The sequence below is a fragment of the Aphis gossypii genome, unplaced genomic scaffold (genome assembly GCF_020184175.1).
Source record: "Aphis gossypii isolate Hap1 unplaced genomic scaffold, ASM2018417v2 Contig00912, whole genome shotgun sequence".
In the NCBI taxonomy this organism is placed as follows: Eukaryota; Metazoa; Arthropoda; class Insecta; order Hemiptera; family Aphididae; genus Aphis; species Aphis gossypii.
Window position 1 is genome coordinate 18875 of NW_026083357.1, and position 15403 is coordinate 34277.

Consider the following 15403-nt stretch of genomic DNA (forward strand, 5'->3'; position numbering starts at 1 on the left):
ATTGTTTTAACAAGTTAATAAACGTATCAATTGTCTTATTAATTTATTGTTAACTTATATACCTCAACTTTCCAACCTACGACGGAACGTGCATTCGTCGTAAAAGAAGCGTGCAGTAACTATCACTGGTTACTACACGCTCTATCGGAAATAATTTCCGCGCGGTATTTTTATACGGGCAGTGAGCGATCTATTGCATTTATAATCAATGGTATTATTTAGTGCTGAATGCGCAATCGATGATGAAGAAAAAAAATTCAACTTTTTTTTGCTTGGGATCTTTAGCAACTGATTTTAACTCTCCAAGTCTTTTGAGTCGCTGTTTTTCTGCTCCACCTTTTGGTTTTATAGATGGGTTCATTTTAATAGATATTAACATAACTGAATTTAAATAAATATGATAAACGAATTAAATTATGAAAAGTTAAATTTAAAACTATTAACCAAACTCAATGAGTGGTGACGGTTGTAATAATAATTAATAACTGATTAATGACTGGGAGCTGGGAAACGAAAGTAGTTGTCAGCGGGTACCGATAAAACGATAACAGTAATGGTAAAAATAGTTAATTTTATCATAATGTTGTTGTTTTCTGGGAAAACCCCAAAACCAGCAATGTTTCGTTTCATTTTATATTTTTATCCTAATATTAAGTATTCGAGATAATATTATACGTCATTTCTTCGGCTATTAATTAGATATTATGTCTATTGTGATATAGCTAATAATGCTAATATATAAGTAAGCCATAAAGATCGTAATGCTGCATATTATATTATACGTATGTGCATTGCGATTCACTGCCTTTTTCTCCTACCGCCTGTATATTTTAGCGGCCCTCCGAGATTTTCTCGAATGCTCGACTGGCCTATCCGGGCCTGATGATAGAATAGTTATAGTGTAAAATGATTATAAAGTGTAGACGGGTAGTCAATTATAGAATGTTGTGCGGATGTGCCTTTCCTGAAATCGCTGTGCCACCGGCGGCCCACCACGGCTATAGATACTAGGTTGCGGCACGGTCCATAAAACTGTGTATTGAAACCAGTATTGCCAGGTCAAAAGCATAAGTTTCACCAGATATCATTTTGAAAAATCACCAGAATTCACCAAAAATTTAACCTCAAAATTAAATGATAAGATAATGATAACAATTTGATAAATATTAAAACACATATATAAAATAAGTAATAAACTAATCAATAATAAAAACAAAACTATTATTATAATTTATACTATTTTTAGTGGTAGTATGCAGTGGCGTATTTAGGGGCAGGCTATGAGACTAGAGCCTAGGGCGGCTTTTTGGGGTAGGCGGCTTATTTTTATAATCAAGAGATAGGTAGATAATTGGAAAAATTATTTTAATACATTTTATAAATTAATATGTTTTGATTATTGATACATATGACATGCCATTTAACAAGTTCATGTGAAACAAATTTATGAGTGTTTTCTAAAAATATAACTGTTATCGGAAAAGATAATAATATTGTACTTATTGCCACTAATATTGTCTACCACGATTAAAATTATTATTTAATCGTGATGTCTACCCGCGTCTATTCTTCTGATTCACTGTAACAGAAAGTTATTGTATATTTTTACTATTATTAGCAATAATTGATAATTTTGCGTAAAGTTGCGTTCAATAAACGTAAAACTTTTATTTATTTTAAATTCATTTTAACGTTGACAACGTACGCGAGTAGTTTGGAACTGGATATCATAACATTTTAAGCCAAGCCAAGTCATTCCGATAAGGTAAATATTTAATTATTATTTTATTTAAGCTTCTAGGGAACTAATTTATAATTTATAAACAGTTTTATAAATATTCTACGTCACTTACATATTATAGATATTTTAAAATGCTTAAACTAATTTTTTAAAAATTTTATCTATTGTAACATTTAATACATTATATTTTTTTTATTTTTGGTCAAATTTTGTTAATAAATTAAAGTTTGAAGTACATTCATTTTATATTTTCATACAGTTATTACTAGGGCTAGGATTTGTATGCAATAAAAATTGTACAATATGCATTTTAGTTTTTGAAGGATACACACAAAAATATTTTATTTCAAGAAATACATCATTGATTAGCTGATTATCATAAAATACATAATTAAAAATTAAAAATTATTTATTTATTTTTAGCTTAGATTAATTTTATTATTATTTATTATCTTAGTAAAAAAATCTATAATTCTCATTTAATAGTAGAAATATGTGTATTATATGCTACGTCTGCATATTTTTTTAAATTTACAAATATTACTGATCGGTGAACGTATATAGAACATAATAATATATTGTACCATAGAATCGTATTTATAAAAATAAAATTGATGTTTGACCATAAACAAAGTTATATACTTTGATCAGTTTAATTATTATCGACTTAAATACAATAATTCGATCATACTATATATGCAAAAAAACAATGCAAAATAAAAATAGTACCATTTTCATCACAATAATATAAATCGTGGACATTACTCACTTAAATTCCGTTTGGACGTAGCAAAAAAACATGCTGTTACATACAAATCCTAGCCCTGATTATTACCAATTACTATGAACATTGAATATAATGTTATAACTTCTAAATTTTACCGGGTACATTTTTTTGTTATAATAAATAGTGTACCCGCTAGAAGGTCAATTTATTATAGTTTTAATATAATGATATTAGATTTGAAAATTATATTATAAATTTAAATATCGAAGCATTCGCTTCATTTAAGTCCCAATATAGGGTTTTATAAAGGTAAACATAAATTTTAAATCAGTTGCCTTTTTTTTTTTTTGTAAATTTAGTTTCGAAGTCTTGAAAGTATAATATTGCATAATCAATATGAAAAGAACTAAACTAAGTGGTGCTCAGTACAAACGATTATCAAAAGAAAAAAATGACATATAAAAAAAAGTATTAAGTCAAACAAAAAAATTGGATTCGTTTTTTCCTTCTAATAAAAATTGTTCAAATATATCCGAATTAAAAACTGACTGTTCTGTGAATGACTCTGGTGAAATTCCTTTTGCAAATTTGAACTCTCCTGAACAGACTAGTAATATTATAAATTACATCGATAAAAATAAATTAGAGTATTCAAAAAATTCTGAACAAATTATCGATAATATAAGTAATACTAGAAATAGTACTTCTAAAAATTTAAATATTGTTTTTGACCAATCAGTTGATAGAGTAGATGGCGAAATGTATGACACCACCAGTGGTAGTTTTGAAAATTCAAATATTGTTGAAAAAATAGTTGATAGTGTGAATATTGATAAATGTATTTCTGTAAGCAATGATGCGTTTGAATCAAATCATAAGAATTACAATGTATTTTTCGATAAAGACCCTGCGTTATGGATATGTAATGAAATGACTCGTGATCACTTTGTCGTACACGGTTTTCATCAGAATAAAGATGTTGATTTATTCAAATCCAAAAGACAATATTCTGATCAAATAAGGTACTTAAACAAGCGTGTTTTTGTAAAAGTACTCAAAAATGGAGAAACGTGTGATAGGACATGGCTAGTATATTCTGAAAGTTTAAGAAAAGTTTTTTGTGGTCCTTGTTTATTATTTAATCATGGAAATAACAATTTACTAGCGTTAACAGGATATGATGACTGGAAAAATGCAAATGTACGCCTTAACCAACACGAAAATTCAAATATTCATAAACAAAGTATTTTAATAATGAATGATAGAAGACATATTAGTTGCCGTGTAGATAAACAGATTGAGTCCCAAATAAATGAAGAAATAAATTATTGGCGTAATATTTTACATAGATTAGTGGTTATTATTCAGTCATTGTCTTCTCGTGGTTTATCATTTCGAGGACATGATCAAAATATAGGGTCAATTCACAATGGTAATTTTTTAATGGTCGTTAAAGTTTTGGCAAAATTTGATCCATTTATGTCTCAACACATTGCAAAATACGGTAACAAAGGTAGTGGATCGACTTCATATTTATCTTCTACTATTTATGAGGAACTTATACAACTTATGGCTAATAAAGTTACTTCTAAAATTTAAATTTAAATTTTTAATTTAATTTTCGCTTATTTGAATGCTATTATTATTTTATCCTTAGTTTAAAGTTTTAAAAATATATTTGTAAAATATCCTGGCGTAGGGAAAGTGGCGCTCCCATCGCCCAGTGTACCTCTAGTACACTGCAGTAGCCGTACCCTGACCTCAAGTGGTTGGGGTAGTCTGGTCCTCCAGGTTGGGGGTTGAGCGCAGGGCTAACAACCCTGCCTCGTAAAAATGCTTTGTTCAGGATCCTAAGAACAAGCCTCGGACTAGATTAAATGGAAAAAGACATGGAAACGGAAACACGGAACTTACTTTTGGAACTTGGAACGTACGAACTCTTCACAAACCCGGTACTACACAAAGTATGATTAAGGAAGTAGAAAAATGTGGTCTAGGAGTAGTAGCTCTGCAGGAAATAAGATGGAAGGAAGCAGGAAGTATAGACATGGGCAATATGACAATCTTTTTTGGGGGGTGTGATGAAAGAGGACAATATGGAGTTGGTTTTGCGGTACGTAAGAATATAGTACCAACGATAAAAGATTGTAGAATAATTAACCCAAGACTGGCGTTGCTAAAAATAGAGACTAAATGGTTTGATATCGTATTCATTAACGTACATGCACCTACGGAGGACAAATCACAACAAGAAAAAGAAGATTTTTATTCTGAGATAGAACAACTACTAGAAGGGATTATTAATAGCAAAATAAAAATTGTACTATTAGACATGAACGCCAAAATAGGGAAAAAGAGATCATATAGACCAACAGTTTACACGACGTGACTAATGACAATGGCACAAAACTTGTGGATATGGCCATAGGGAAAGGTCTTAAAGTCAAAAGTACAATGTTCCCGCATAAGAACATACATAAAGGGACGTGGGTGTCACCTGATGGTAGACACGTAAACCAAATAGATCATATATTAATAAATGAGAGATTTTCCAATAACATAACGGATGTAAGAACATACAGAGGAGCTGACTGCGACTCTGACCATTTCCTAGTAGCTAGCAACCTTAGGGTTAAGCTAAAAACAATGAGTAGGAATATGAGACCGGAAGGTGTCAGGTATGATGTAGAGAAACTCAGGGATAGTAGGAAAGCTAGAGAATTTCAAGAGAACATGCAGAAAATGGCGCGAGAATTTAACTCAAACACGGAAACAGTAGATGAGCAATGGAAAATAATTAAACATACCCTTGGAAATGTGTCGGAGAAAGTTTTAGGGAAAGCCCATAGAACGAAGAAACCCTGGTTAAATGTTATATACCATAAAGCCCTGAAAAGAAGGAAAATAGCAAGGGAAAATGGCTGAATGATGCCAGCAACCAGGAAAAAGAAAGAATCTTTAGAGTTAAAAGGAAAGAAGCTCATAACATTTTCAGATGTGAAAAGAGAAAGTATGTTCAAAATTTAATAAGGGAGGCAGAACAAGATTACAGATCACACAGTACACGGCAGCTATATCACAAGGTAAATAGTTTTATAGGTGGATATAGAAGACAAGAAAAATTTCTGAAAAAGGACGATGGAAGCCTAGTGACGAATCAGGAAAAAATAATGGAGAAATGGGCAGAGTACTTTGAAAAGCTACTCAATTGTGAAGTACCAGTTGATACATTTACATATGGACACAACGAACCCAATGATGATCCCTGCCCACCACCATCAAAGGAAGAAACCGAACAACAGATCAAAAGATTCAAAAACCACAAGTCACCAGGAGAAGATGACCTTCAAGGGGAAATTCTAAAGCATGCGGACAGCTCCATGGTAGAAAGTATATACTTGTTGATAAAAGAAGTGTGGAAGACGGGAATTTTACCGATAGATTGGGGAGTAGCATACATATACCCAATACACAAAAAAGGCGACAAGCAAGTCTGTAGTAACTATAGAGGAATAGCGTTACTAGACACAACATATAAGGTATTATCATATTGCATCCTAGATAGAATCAAACCTCTGGCCGAACAAGTGGTGGGAGACTATCAATGTGGATTCAGGCAAAATAGGTCAACGACAGATCAGATATTTATAATCAGGCAGTTATTCCAGAAAAGCTGGGAATATAATTAGGAACTCCATGTTATCTTCGTTGATTTTCAAAAGGCGTATGACAGTATAGATAGAACTAGCATAACCGAAATTTTGAGACATTTCCATTTCCCAAGGAAAATAGTACATTTAGTTGAAGCTAGTATAAGACAAACTTAAGTCAAAGTCAAAGAAGGAAACGCGATATTGAGGATGGTGGAGGTAAGAACCGGACTTAGACAGGGGGATGCCTTGTCGCCAGTACTTTTTAATTTAGTATTAGAGAAGGTGATCCGAGAAATAAATATTGGAAGAGATGAAGGAGTAAGAATGGATAAAACTTGCTTTAGTCTGCTCGCCTATGCAGACGATATAGTCTTGCTAGGAGAAAATGAACAAAAAGTGGTAGATTTATGCGGCAGGTTAATAGAATCGGCAATGAAAGTAGGGCTACATCTCAGCATAGAAAAAACGCAGTACATGAAAGTTAGTAGGGAACTGGATAACCTTCAGGAAACCGAAACCATAACAGTTGGTCAGTACGAATTCAAAAAAGTAGAAGATTTTAAATACCTGGGCACGATTGTAACGCAGAAGAATGAATGTCAAATTGAAATTCAACAAAGAATAAAAATGGGAACTATATGCTTCTATGCATTAGGCAAACTATTAAGCTCGAAAGTCCTGTCAAAAGAGGTTAAAACTCAGCTGTACTTGACAATAATGCTGTATGGTTCACAATGTTGGACGTTACGAAAGACTGAGGAAGAAAGATTAGCGGTTTTTGAAAGGAAGGTACTTCGTAAAATATATGGACCTATATATGATCAAGATCTTCAAGGATGGAGAAAAAGGCATAATCAAGAACTGACGGAGCTTTTCAATAGACCAAATATTATAAACGAGATCAAACGGAGTAAGTTGGAATGGGCAGGACACGCAATTAGGAAGCAAGATTCAATGGTTCAAAGGGTACTAAAGGAAAACCCAAAGAGAAAAAGACCACTAGGTAGACCAAGGCTGCGCTGGGAAGATGGAATTAAAAAAGATTTCATAAGTGCTGGTGGAGCGGAATATGAGCACGTGGATTGGAAGGAGGTAGCGGAGAATAGGGAAGAATGGGAAAGGATTTGATCTATGGCAAGATAACCTCAATGGCCGTAAAAAAAAAAAAAAAAAAAGCGGGCAAGTGAGTACCGCACTGCTGTACATTAGGTGCCGTATGGATCATTATTATATTATATTATAGGAGTGTTAAATTTGAATCCAATGTTAGTTATCATTGTATACGAAAAACGATTCTGAACGAAGATGATTTGTCAGCCTAGGATATAATTTCTAGTGGTTGGTGAAAAAGGTGGTTTATGTTTTAATGGCCTGAATACAACAAAATTTAAGTTCTTTTATAATAATTGTAAGCTAAACTTATGAAAAACCTTGTATTAAATTTTCAACTCTTAGCTACTTATACAAAAATTTTTATGAAATATACCTACAAAATATTTGCAAGTATTCATAGTTTTGACGAATTTTTGTCAATATTTGAACTTCAAATGCTAATAAAAAAAAATTGTGCCTATGTATTCTTATAATTTTTTAATCACTATAATAAAACTTATGAGGAACTTTGCATTAAATTTTCAAGTATTTTGATAGGGCCAAAAAGATTTTATCGACACATAAAAAAACAATTTTCAGAAAAATTGAAAATTTCAGTTGTCTATAAATAGCTCAAAAAAGTCAAAATATTTTGTAAATTAAATTACGTAAAGAAAACGCGAATCTTAATAACTGGTAAAATGTTCAAGTATCTACGACTTATACTTTTTGAATAATAACAAATATTTAAAATCGTTTGAGGCTAAACTGTTATTTAACGCGGTTTTGTAAAAATTTAAATTTCAAACACTCATAAAAATTTTTTGTCTGAACCCGGTAGAGTTTTTTTTTACAGATATTTGAAGAAAAATTATGGAGAACCTTGTACCAAATTTTTAAAACTTTTTGGTCATCCAAACATTTTTTATCGACACTTTAAATAAAATTTCAGTGGTCTATAAATAACTCAAAAAAAGTCAAAATTTTTGAAAATTTAACTATATACGGATACTACTGACATTAACATTTGGTGAAAATTTCAAGTATTTTCAGTAATTAGTTTTTGAATTACAACCATAAAAAAAAATCGATTTGGTGGAAAACTGGTTTTGCGTAAAAATTGCCGTTTTTCCGTCATTTTTTTTTTTTTTTTTCTTGTTGTTGTTTTGTTGAAAACTGTTGGAAAATGTTAACTTTTTACCTGTATAATGCATCAAGGATATTCACTTTTACATCGGAAACCACCCCCATTGTTTGAAATTGGAGCATTATTTCGACTAGTTATGCTGTACACAGACACAAAAACAAAAAAAAAAAAAAAAAAAAAAACACACACACCATAGTAAAATCAATACATTCATCACTTCGTTCAGAATCTAAAATATTTGTAAAATATAACGATTTACCTACTATCAAATAATTTTAGATTTTCGTTATAGTTAAAAATTATTAGCAGGTTATGCCTAATTTATATTATAAATTTAGGTATAGGTAGGTACGTTAGATTAGGGCACTCCTTAACTTTAAATTTGTTGACATGATTTTTATAAACATAACGAGCAAAATAAAATAAATTTTACAAACAAAAAAATTAACAATATACAAATCAAAATTAATAAAACATCAAAAATTAAATTATTCAAGCATAGACATTTTATCGAACATAAGATTATGTATCAACATAAATAAATTGAAATTTAAAACATAATAATTTATTAAATGATAATACAAATTAAAATTAAACATACCTACTGGTGATACAATTTCTTCAAGGCGATATACCTAAACATTACTACATTAGCAATAAATATACATTGATAAATAAATATTAAAACACGTAATCACATAGGTATTAAGTATAAGAATTTAGACGTATTTTATTTATTAGACAAAATTCTTAATTTTGCGGGTAATTTATTAATAAGTTTGTTAGAACTATCTTCTTTCGACCATTTACATTCTTTATAAATTCTAGTTATTAATAAGAGCTGCACAATAAATTCATAATGTCCTTTACATGTCGAGTCATCAAAATTTATAATCTGCTTGTTTAATTTTAATATAGCAACTTTTAACATTCGTTTAAAAATTTCTTTTTCGCTTTTTATAACTGCAAACATTTTTGAAAATACATTAAGACCAGTATTGCATATTAATATTTGTAAGCTAGATGGTTTTTTTAATCCCTTGTTGTATGTGTTATTTAGGTGTTCGAAAGTCCTAAAAGTTATTAATAATTGATTTGGTTCATTAATAAGATCTTGAGTCAATAAGTTTTTTTCACAATTTGTACAATTAAAATGTTCAATAGCGCGTTTAGCAAGATAACCTGCAAAGTATATTATAGAACATTCCTCTAATGTTGTTACTTTTGGTTTTAACTCAGTAGATAAAGTTGAACATGTTGAACTTGAATGTTCATCACTAGAAGTATCATTTATATCGTTTTGAATTTCTTGATCGGAAATGTTTTCGTTTGTATCATTGTTAACTTCAACTTCGATGTTAGATAAAACATCAATAGTTAAAAATTCGTCTTGATCTGCTTCACAATTACATTTCTCCGAAACTTTCATTAAGGAAAATGAACAAATACTTGCAAAACAAGTGCGGAATAATTTTGCAGTTGGATTTCGGGTGTATCCATTTTTTTGTCTCATAATTGAGAACATATTTTCTAAAGGATCTTGGTTAAGTCTATTTGTTAACAAAAAAAACGTTTTCTCATTCGACGGAAAGATATTTTCGGCTGTAGATCTTTCTATTTCATACAATTGTTTGATAGCAGTTAATGACCACACAATTCCCGTAAAACATGGTGGCACTGAAATTTTATTGTTTTTGTGACATATTTTTTTAGCGTTTTGGAAAGTTGAAATAGTCTTGTTAATGTTTTCAAAAATATGTTTATTATGAGAGCTCATTGGACGTCTGTTAGGATTTTTATCATAAAGATTTTGACTATTACATGCGTCAAATGTATTGTTTAATTCAAGTAAAAAGTCAGCTGTATCATTAGCAGATTTTGATTTTAACTGACCAGTATGTATTGTCGTTTTTATAGCTGAAGATACACTGTTGCTAAATATTTGTAAAGCTAATTTGCATGGAATTTTTTGAAATGGATTAGGATTTAAATGAATAGGTGATATTTTACACATACTATGAGCTTTTGAATTTTTATCAATTTCATACGTTTGAACAATATCTTGAAAAACAATTTTTTTTTTATTTATTTGAATATCACCATTTAATAAATTGTTACGGACACTTTTAAACAAATGTGGTATATCATATATTAAATTAAGGTTTTGGTTATGTATATTTGTTGTTGGGTTTGAGTCAGTTCCTCCCAGAAGAGAAAATAATTTTTGATTTTGAGTTCCTTGATCACATACAAGCGCTGTTGGTAGTAATCCAATATCTACAATTTCTTTTATACTTGATTTAATTAAAATACACAAATCATTACCCTTGACACCATTGCTAGTTAAAAAATAACATAACGGAAATTTCCAGTTACTATATAACCCTCTCACCATAATTACCAAAGCATGTTTAGCGTATTTTGGAAATCGTCCTAAAACACCTATATCTTCAAACCCTTCAATCAAATCAAGTGATTTATTGTACTCAGTGTGTTTCATAATTGCCACTTCATCAAATAAAACTGAACATTTTTTATCACTTTCTTTCATTGAAGAAACTTTTAATTTAATTTGGTTTAAATACTCTTTGACAAAACCAGGTACGTAAAGTATAGATTTTAACCAGCGCCGCACAGTGCTTTCAGAAGGTAAAATTATGCCGTTTTTCCTCATATAAATGTACGCAGAAGGTGACTTGTAGTATAGTGAAAGTGCAAGATTTTTTTCTGTTTTTTTCCAGGGCCTACGATTTTTGTGTAAAACTTGCATTGTCATAATAGCTTTTGAGTTAACCGATGGAAATAACGTTTTATTGAAAAATTGTTGAATATAGTTCTTATTGACTTTATCACTTTTATTTTTATTTTTTAAAGATCTAATGACGGCACGTTTTTTTTTTAATATTCTGCGAAGATTTTCAAGTTTTTTTTAAGGATCTCATGTTTATTAACTTTTTTATATAAAGTAACCGTGGAGACTTCTTGAGGACTCGGCATATTTATTAAAGATGATACGTAATTTCTGGTTGTTGGTATTATTGATAATGAAGGGCTGTTTTCCGGAATAACTAATGAAGACGATCCAAATTGACTACTTTCATATGAACGTACCAGTGTTAATACTTTTAAAATATTAGGCGATTCTGAATTCAAGACTTTGTTTTGGTCTATTAGGTAGGTATAAAAAAAAAATATTTGCATATATTATCAATTACCTTTTTACCTCAATTATATTTATATAATTTGTATGAAATTTAAACATTTTAGTAACAATAAAAAAACAACGTGACTATGTATTTTTGTAATTTTTTAACTATAACAAAAATAATTCATGAAGAACTTTGTATACGATTTTCAAGTATTTTAACTCACCCAAGAAATTTTTATCGATAATTATAAAAAAAAACTAAACAAAAACGAATATTTCAAATGAGTAATGACTGTAGTAAACCGACGTTTTTAGTATAAAAACGTCGTTCTAAAGTCCAGTGGCCTATAACTATATCACGCCACCGAGTCGGACCACTTATGCCGTTTCCTGATTAGATTAAACACATCAGGCCACTTCATAGACGTAGATCATCCGATTCTCCATCACGGCATGTTCCATATAAATATGAGTCCTCATCATAGATTTAATACGAGTTAGTTTTCGGGAAAAAACCAATAATTCCGACACGTTTTTCTCAAACGACTGAACCACAATACAATTATGATAATTACGCGTTAGATTTAAAAAGAAAAACGCATTATGTTTTAATTGGTCAGGGCCATACGAGGTTATAATGATTCACGAAAATGAAAATATAACAATAAAAAAGGGAGGAAAGACTACAGGTTCCACATAATAATACAAAAAAATATTTCGAGACCGATTTATGAACACTTAAGGTGTCATAACATATTTATATATATATAACTGTAGTTTTTTTATTTGTTATAAGTAGTCATGGTTATATCATTATCATTAGTATTATTTAGTAAATTCGTTTATCAGGTATGATAAATCGAAATATGACGTCCGAAGCTAATATGAGAAGCCTTCTAGCGTATCATTTTATTCAAATCAATCTAATATTAGAAATGTATAAAGCCAAGACCAATATATTATTCGACGTCATACAAGCAGCCAAAGTAGGATTAATACACCCAAGCTTATTAACCCCCAAAGAGTTACTAAAACAGCTTTTAAATATTAAGGTAGGAATGCCAAGTGGTACAGACTTACCCGTAGATTTAAATGAAAGTAATGTACAAGAAATGATACCCCTCTCAGACATAATGATATATTATTCAAATGACAAAATTGTTTTTATTTTAAATATACCTTTAGTATATCAATACGAATTGACACTTTTTCAGCTAATACCTTTACCAGATTGTAATAATAATAATTGTGTTTATATAAAACCTAATTATAAGTATTTAGCTGTAAGTAAATCTAAAGAAATGTATTCAGTCTATGATGAAATTGATCAAAGCCTTTGTAAACATGCCGGCGATTTCCTTTTATGTCCTGAAATTTATCCTTTACATCCTAGAAGCGGACGTCCTATATGCTAGGTGCTTTTACTACAAGAGCCAAAAGAGGTTCCAGATAGTTGCGAAATCATGCAAGTGCAGTTGCGAGCAAATCTATTTCACAAATTGAAGTTCAAGAACGAATGGATCTATGCTACACCAGGAGAAACCATATTCATTACATGCGACCAAGACAATAGAAGTACAAATCATTTCCTAGAAGGAGTAGGTATACTATCTTTAAACGAAACGTGTAAAGCCTATGCGTCACGCGACCTATTGATTCCACATAAAGTCGAAACAGATATTGAACTAATTGATTTTGTACCAAATTCTCAAATTAAAGAACCTGAAGATCGATATGCTAGGTTAACGACTAATATTTTGGAAAATAAGCATATTCGAACCAACCAGATGTTCGATTTAAATATAGTCGCTAAGTCAACATCAGAAATTAAGGAAATGGTGATCAAAGATGCCAAAACAGAACAAATACGAAATAGTAAACGCAGACACGACTATTTATTATATGTAATTAGTACATTAACAATTATCTGTATTGTTCTAACTATAATAAGATGCACAGAAAAACAACCATGGTGCACAATAAACGGTACCAGGAGATCCAGACGAAATATCGCAACAGATCCAGAAGTAGAATTATGGCATTTTCAAACTCCAGTACAAGTCGAAGAACCATACCGGACAGAACCAAACGAAGACGTTCCAGCAACTAATCGAACACAGGACCAGATCAAGGACGACATTATTCCATTACCATCCGCACCTCAGATCAAGACAAGGTATTCCGTGTACCCCACCCAGATGTGATACGGAGTATCGTCTTATAGGGGAGGAATGTAGTAAACCGACGTTTTTAGTATAAAAACGTAGTTCTAAAGTCCAGTGGCCTATAACTATATCACGCCACCGAGTCGGGCCACTAATGCCGTTTCCTGATTGGATTAAACACATCACGCCACTTCATAGACGTAGATCATCCGATTCTCCATCACGGCATGTTCCATATAAATATGAGTCCTCATCATAGATTTAATTAGAGTTAGTTAAGAGTCAGTTAGACTTAGTCAGTGTTGTCACTTGCTCTCCGGTAGTTAAGTACTTGTGCTTACGCTAACGAAAGCCTTTTCATTTATTGTTTTAAAAAGTTAATAAACGTATCAATTGTCTTATTAATCTATTGTTAACTTATATATCTCATCTCTCCAACCTACGACGGAACGTGCATTCGTCGTAAAAGAAGCGTGCAGTAACTATCACTGGTTGCTACATGACCATAAATAACATTAAAATGAACGAAATATTTTAAAAATTATATTATGTAAAGAAAATGCCAATCTAAATAACTGGTTAAATTTTCAAATACCTATCTACAACTTACACTTTTTGAATAATAACAAATATTTAAAATCGTTTAAGCATAAATCGTTATCGTTACGCATTTTCGTAAAAATTGAAAATTCAAAAAAAAAAAAAAAAATGTGACAAATGATTTTTGATTTGATTTTAAATACAATATGAACACCTTATAAGACGGTTTGTCAATCTAGAATATTTTATAATACATAATAATATAATATAACAATTATTATTATTGTTTTCAATAATAACTTATGTGGGAATAGATTCGTGGAGTCATGGTAGAAAATAGAAATGGTGCTTCAATATTATTTAGTACCTATAGATTTTAGTTCAAAATTGTAAATGTCTATAAAATTTTTTTTCGTAACAATTTAACTACAAATGCTTATAAGACAATATAATAAGAAAAATACCTGTTAGATTTTCATCATCAAAATTCAATACACGGCTTACAATTTTTTTACGACTAACAGGCGTAGTTATCTCCAAATTTGAATTATAGACCGATGAACTATGATCTGGAGATTCTGAAATTTTTAAATAATATCATCAATCATAAAATATTAATCTTACGTTTTGTTATTAAAAATATTACTTTCAGAAGAGACATTATGGTATTTTTTAGGAACAGCATTTGGAATTAATGTTAGCATTTTAGCTTTTGGGTTTATGTACATGTTTGTTTCGAAATGATCACCACATATATACCGCTGCCGAAGACGTTTTAGGTTTAACGAGTCCAAAACAATGTTTTCTAAATTCAATAAAAGATATATTATATTTAGGTGTAATATTTTAATGATAATTATAACACTACTTCCACTCATAATAGAATATAATATAATATTTATAAATAATTGTAACAATAGTTATTACTTGTTCAGTAAATTAAAAAATATAACATATAATATGTAAATAACAAATATACTTACCAGAATGTATAATCCATGTTTTCATATTTTGCTCATTTTTTGGAAATGAGTGAAAGTTTAAATTTGGATAATCGCGTTTATTTTTACCACAATTAAAGTAAAGGCACTTACGGCTAGAAGTCATATTTATAAAAAACTTAACAACAAATATAAAATAAGTGTAATAAGTAATAACTCGCACAGATCTATAATATTGGGGCTCTGATA

At 30.3% G+C, this 15403-nt stretch overlaps 1 protein-coding gene across 1 annotated transcript; it reads left to right on the top strand.

The window, feature by feature from the left end:
- The first annotated feature begins 3398 nt into the window (after positions 1-3398).
- Positions 3399-4067, top strand: LOC126555561 (zinc finger MYM-type protein 1-like). Its single transcript, XM_050210465.1, has one exon. It carries the CDS (start codon positions 3399-3401, stop codon positions 4065-4067), a length of 669 nt encoding a protein of 222 aa, XP_050066422.1.
- The last annotated feature ends 11336 nt before the right edge of the window (positions 4068-15403 follow it).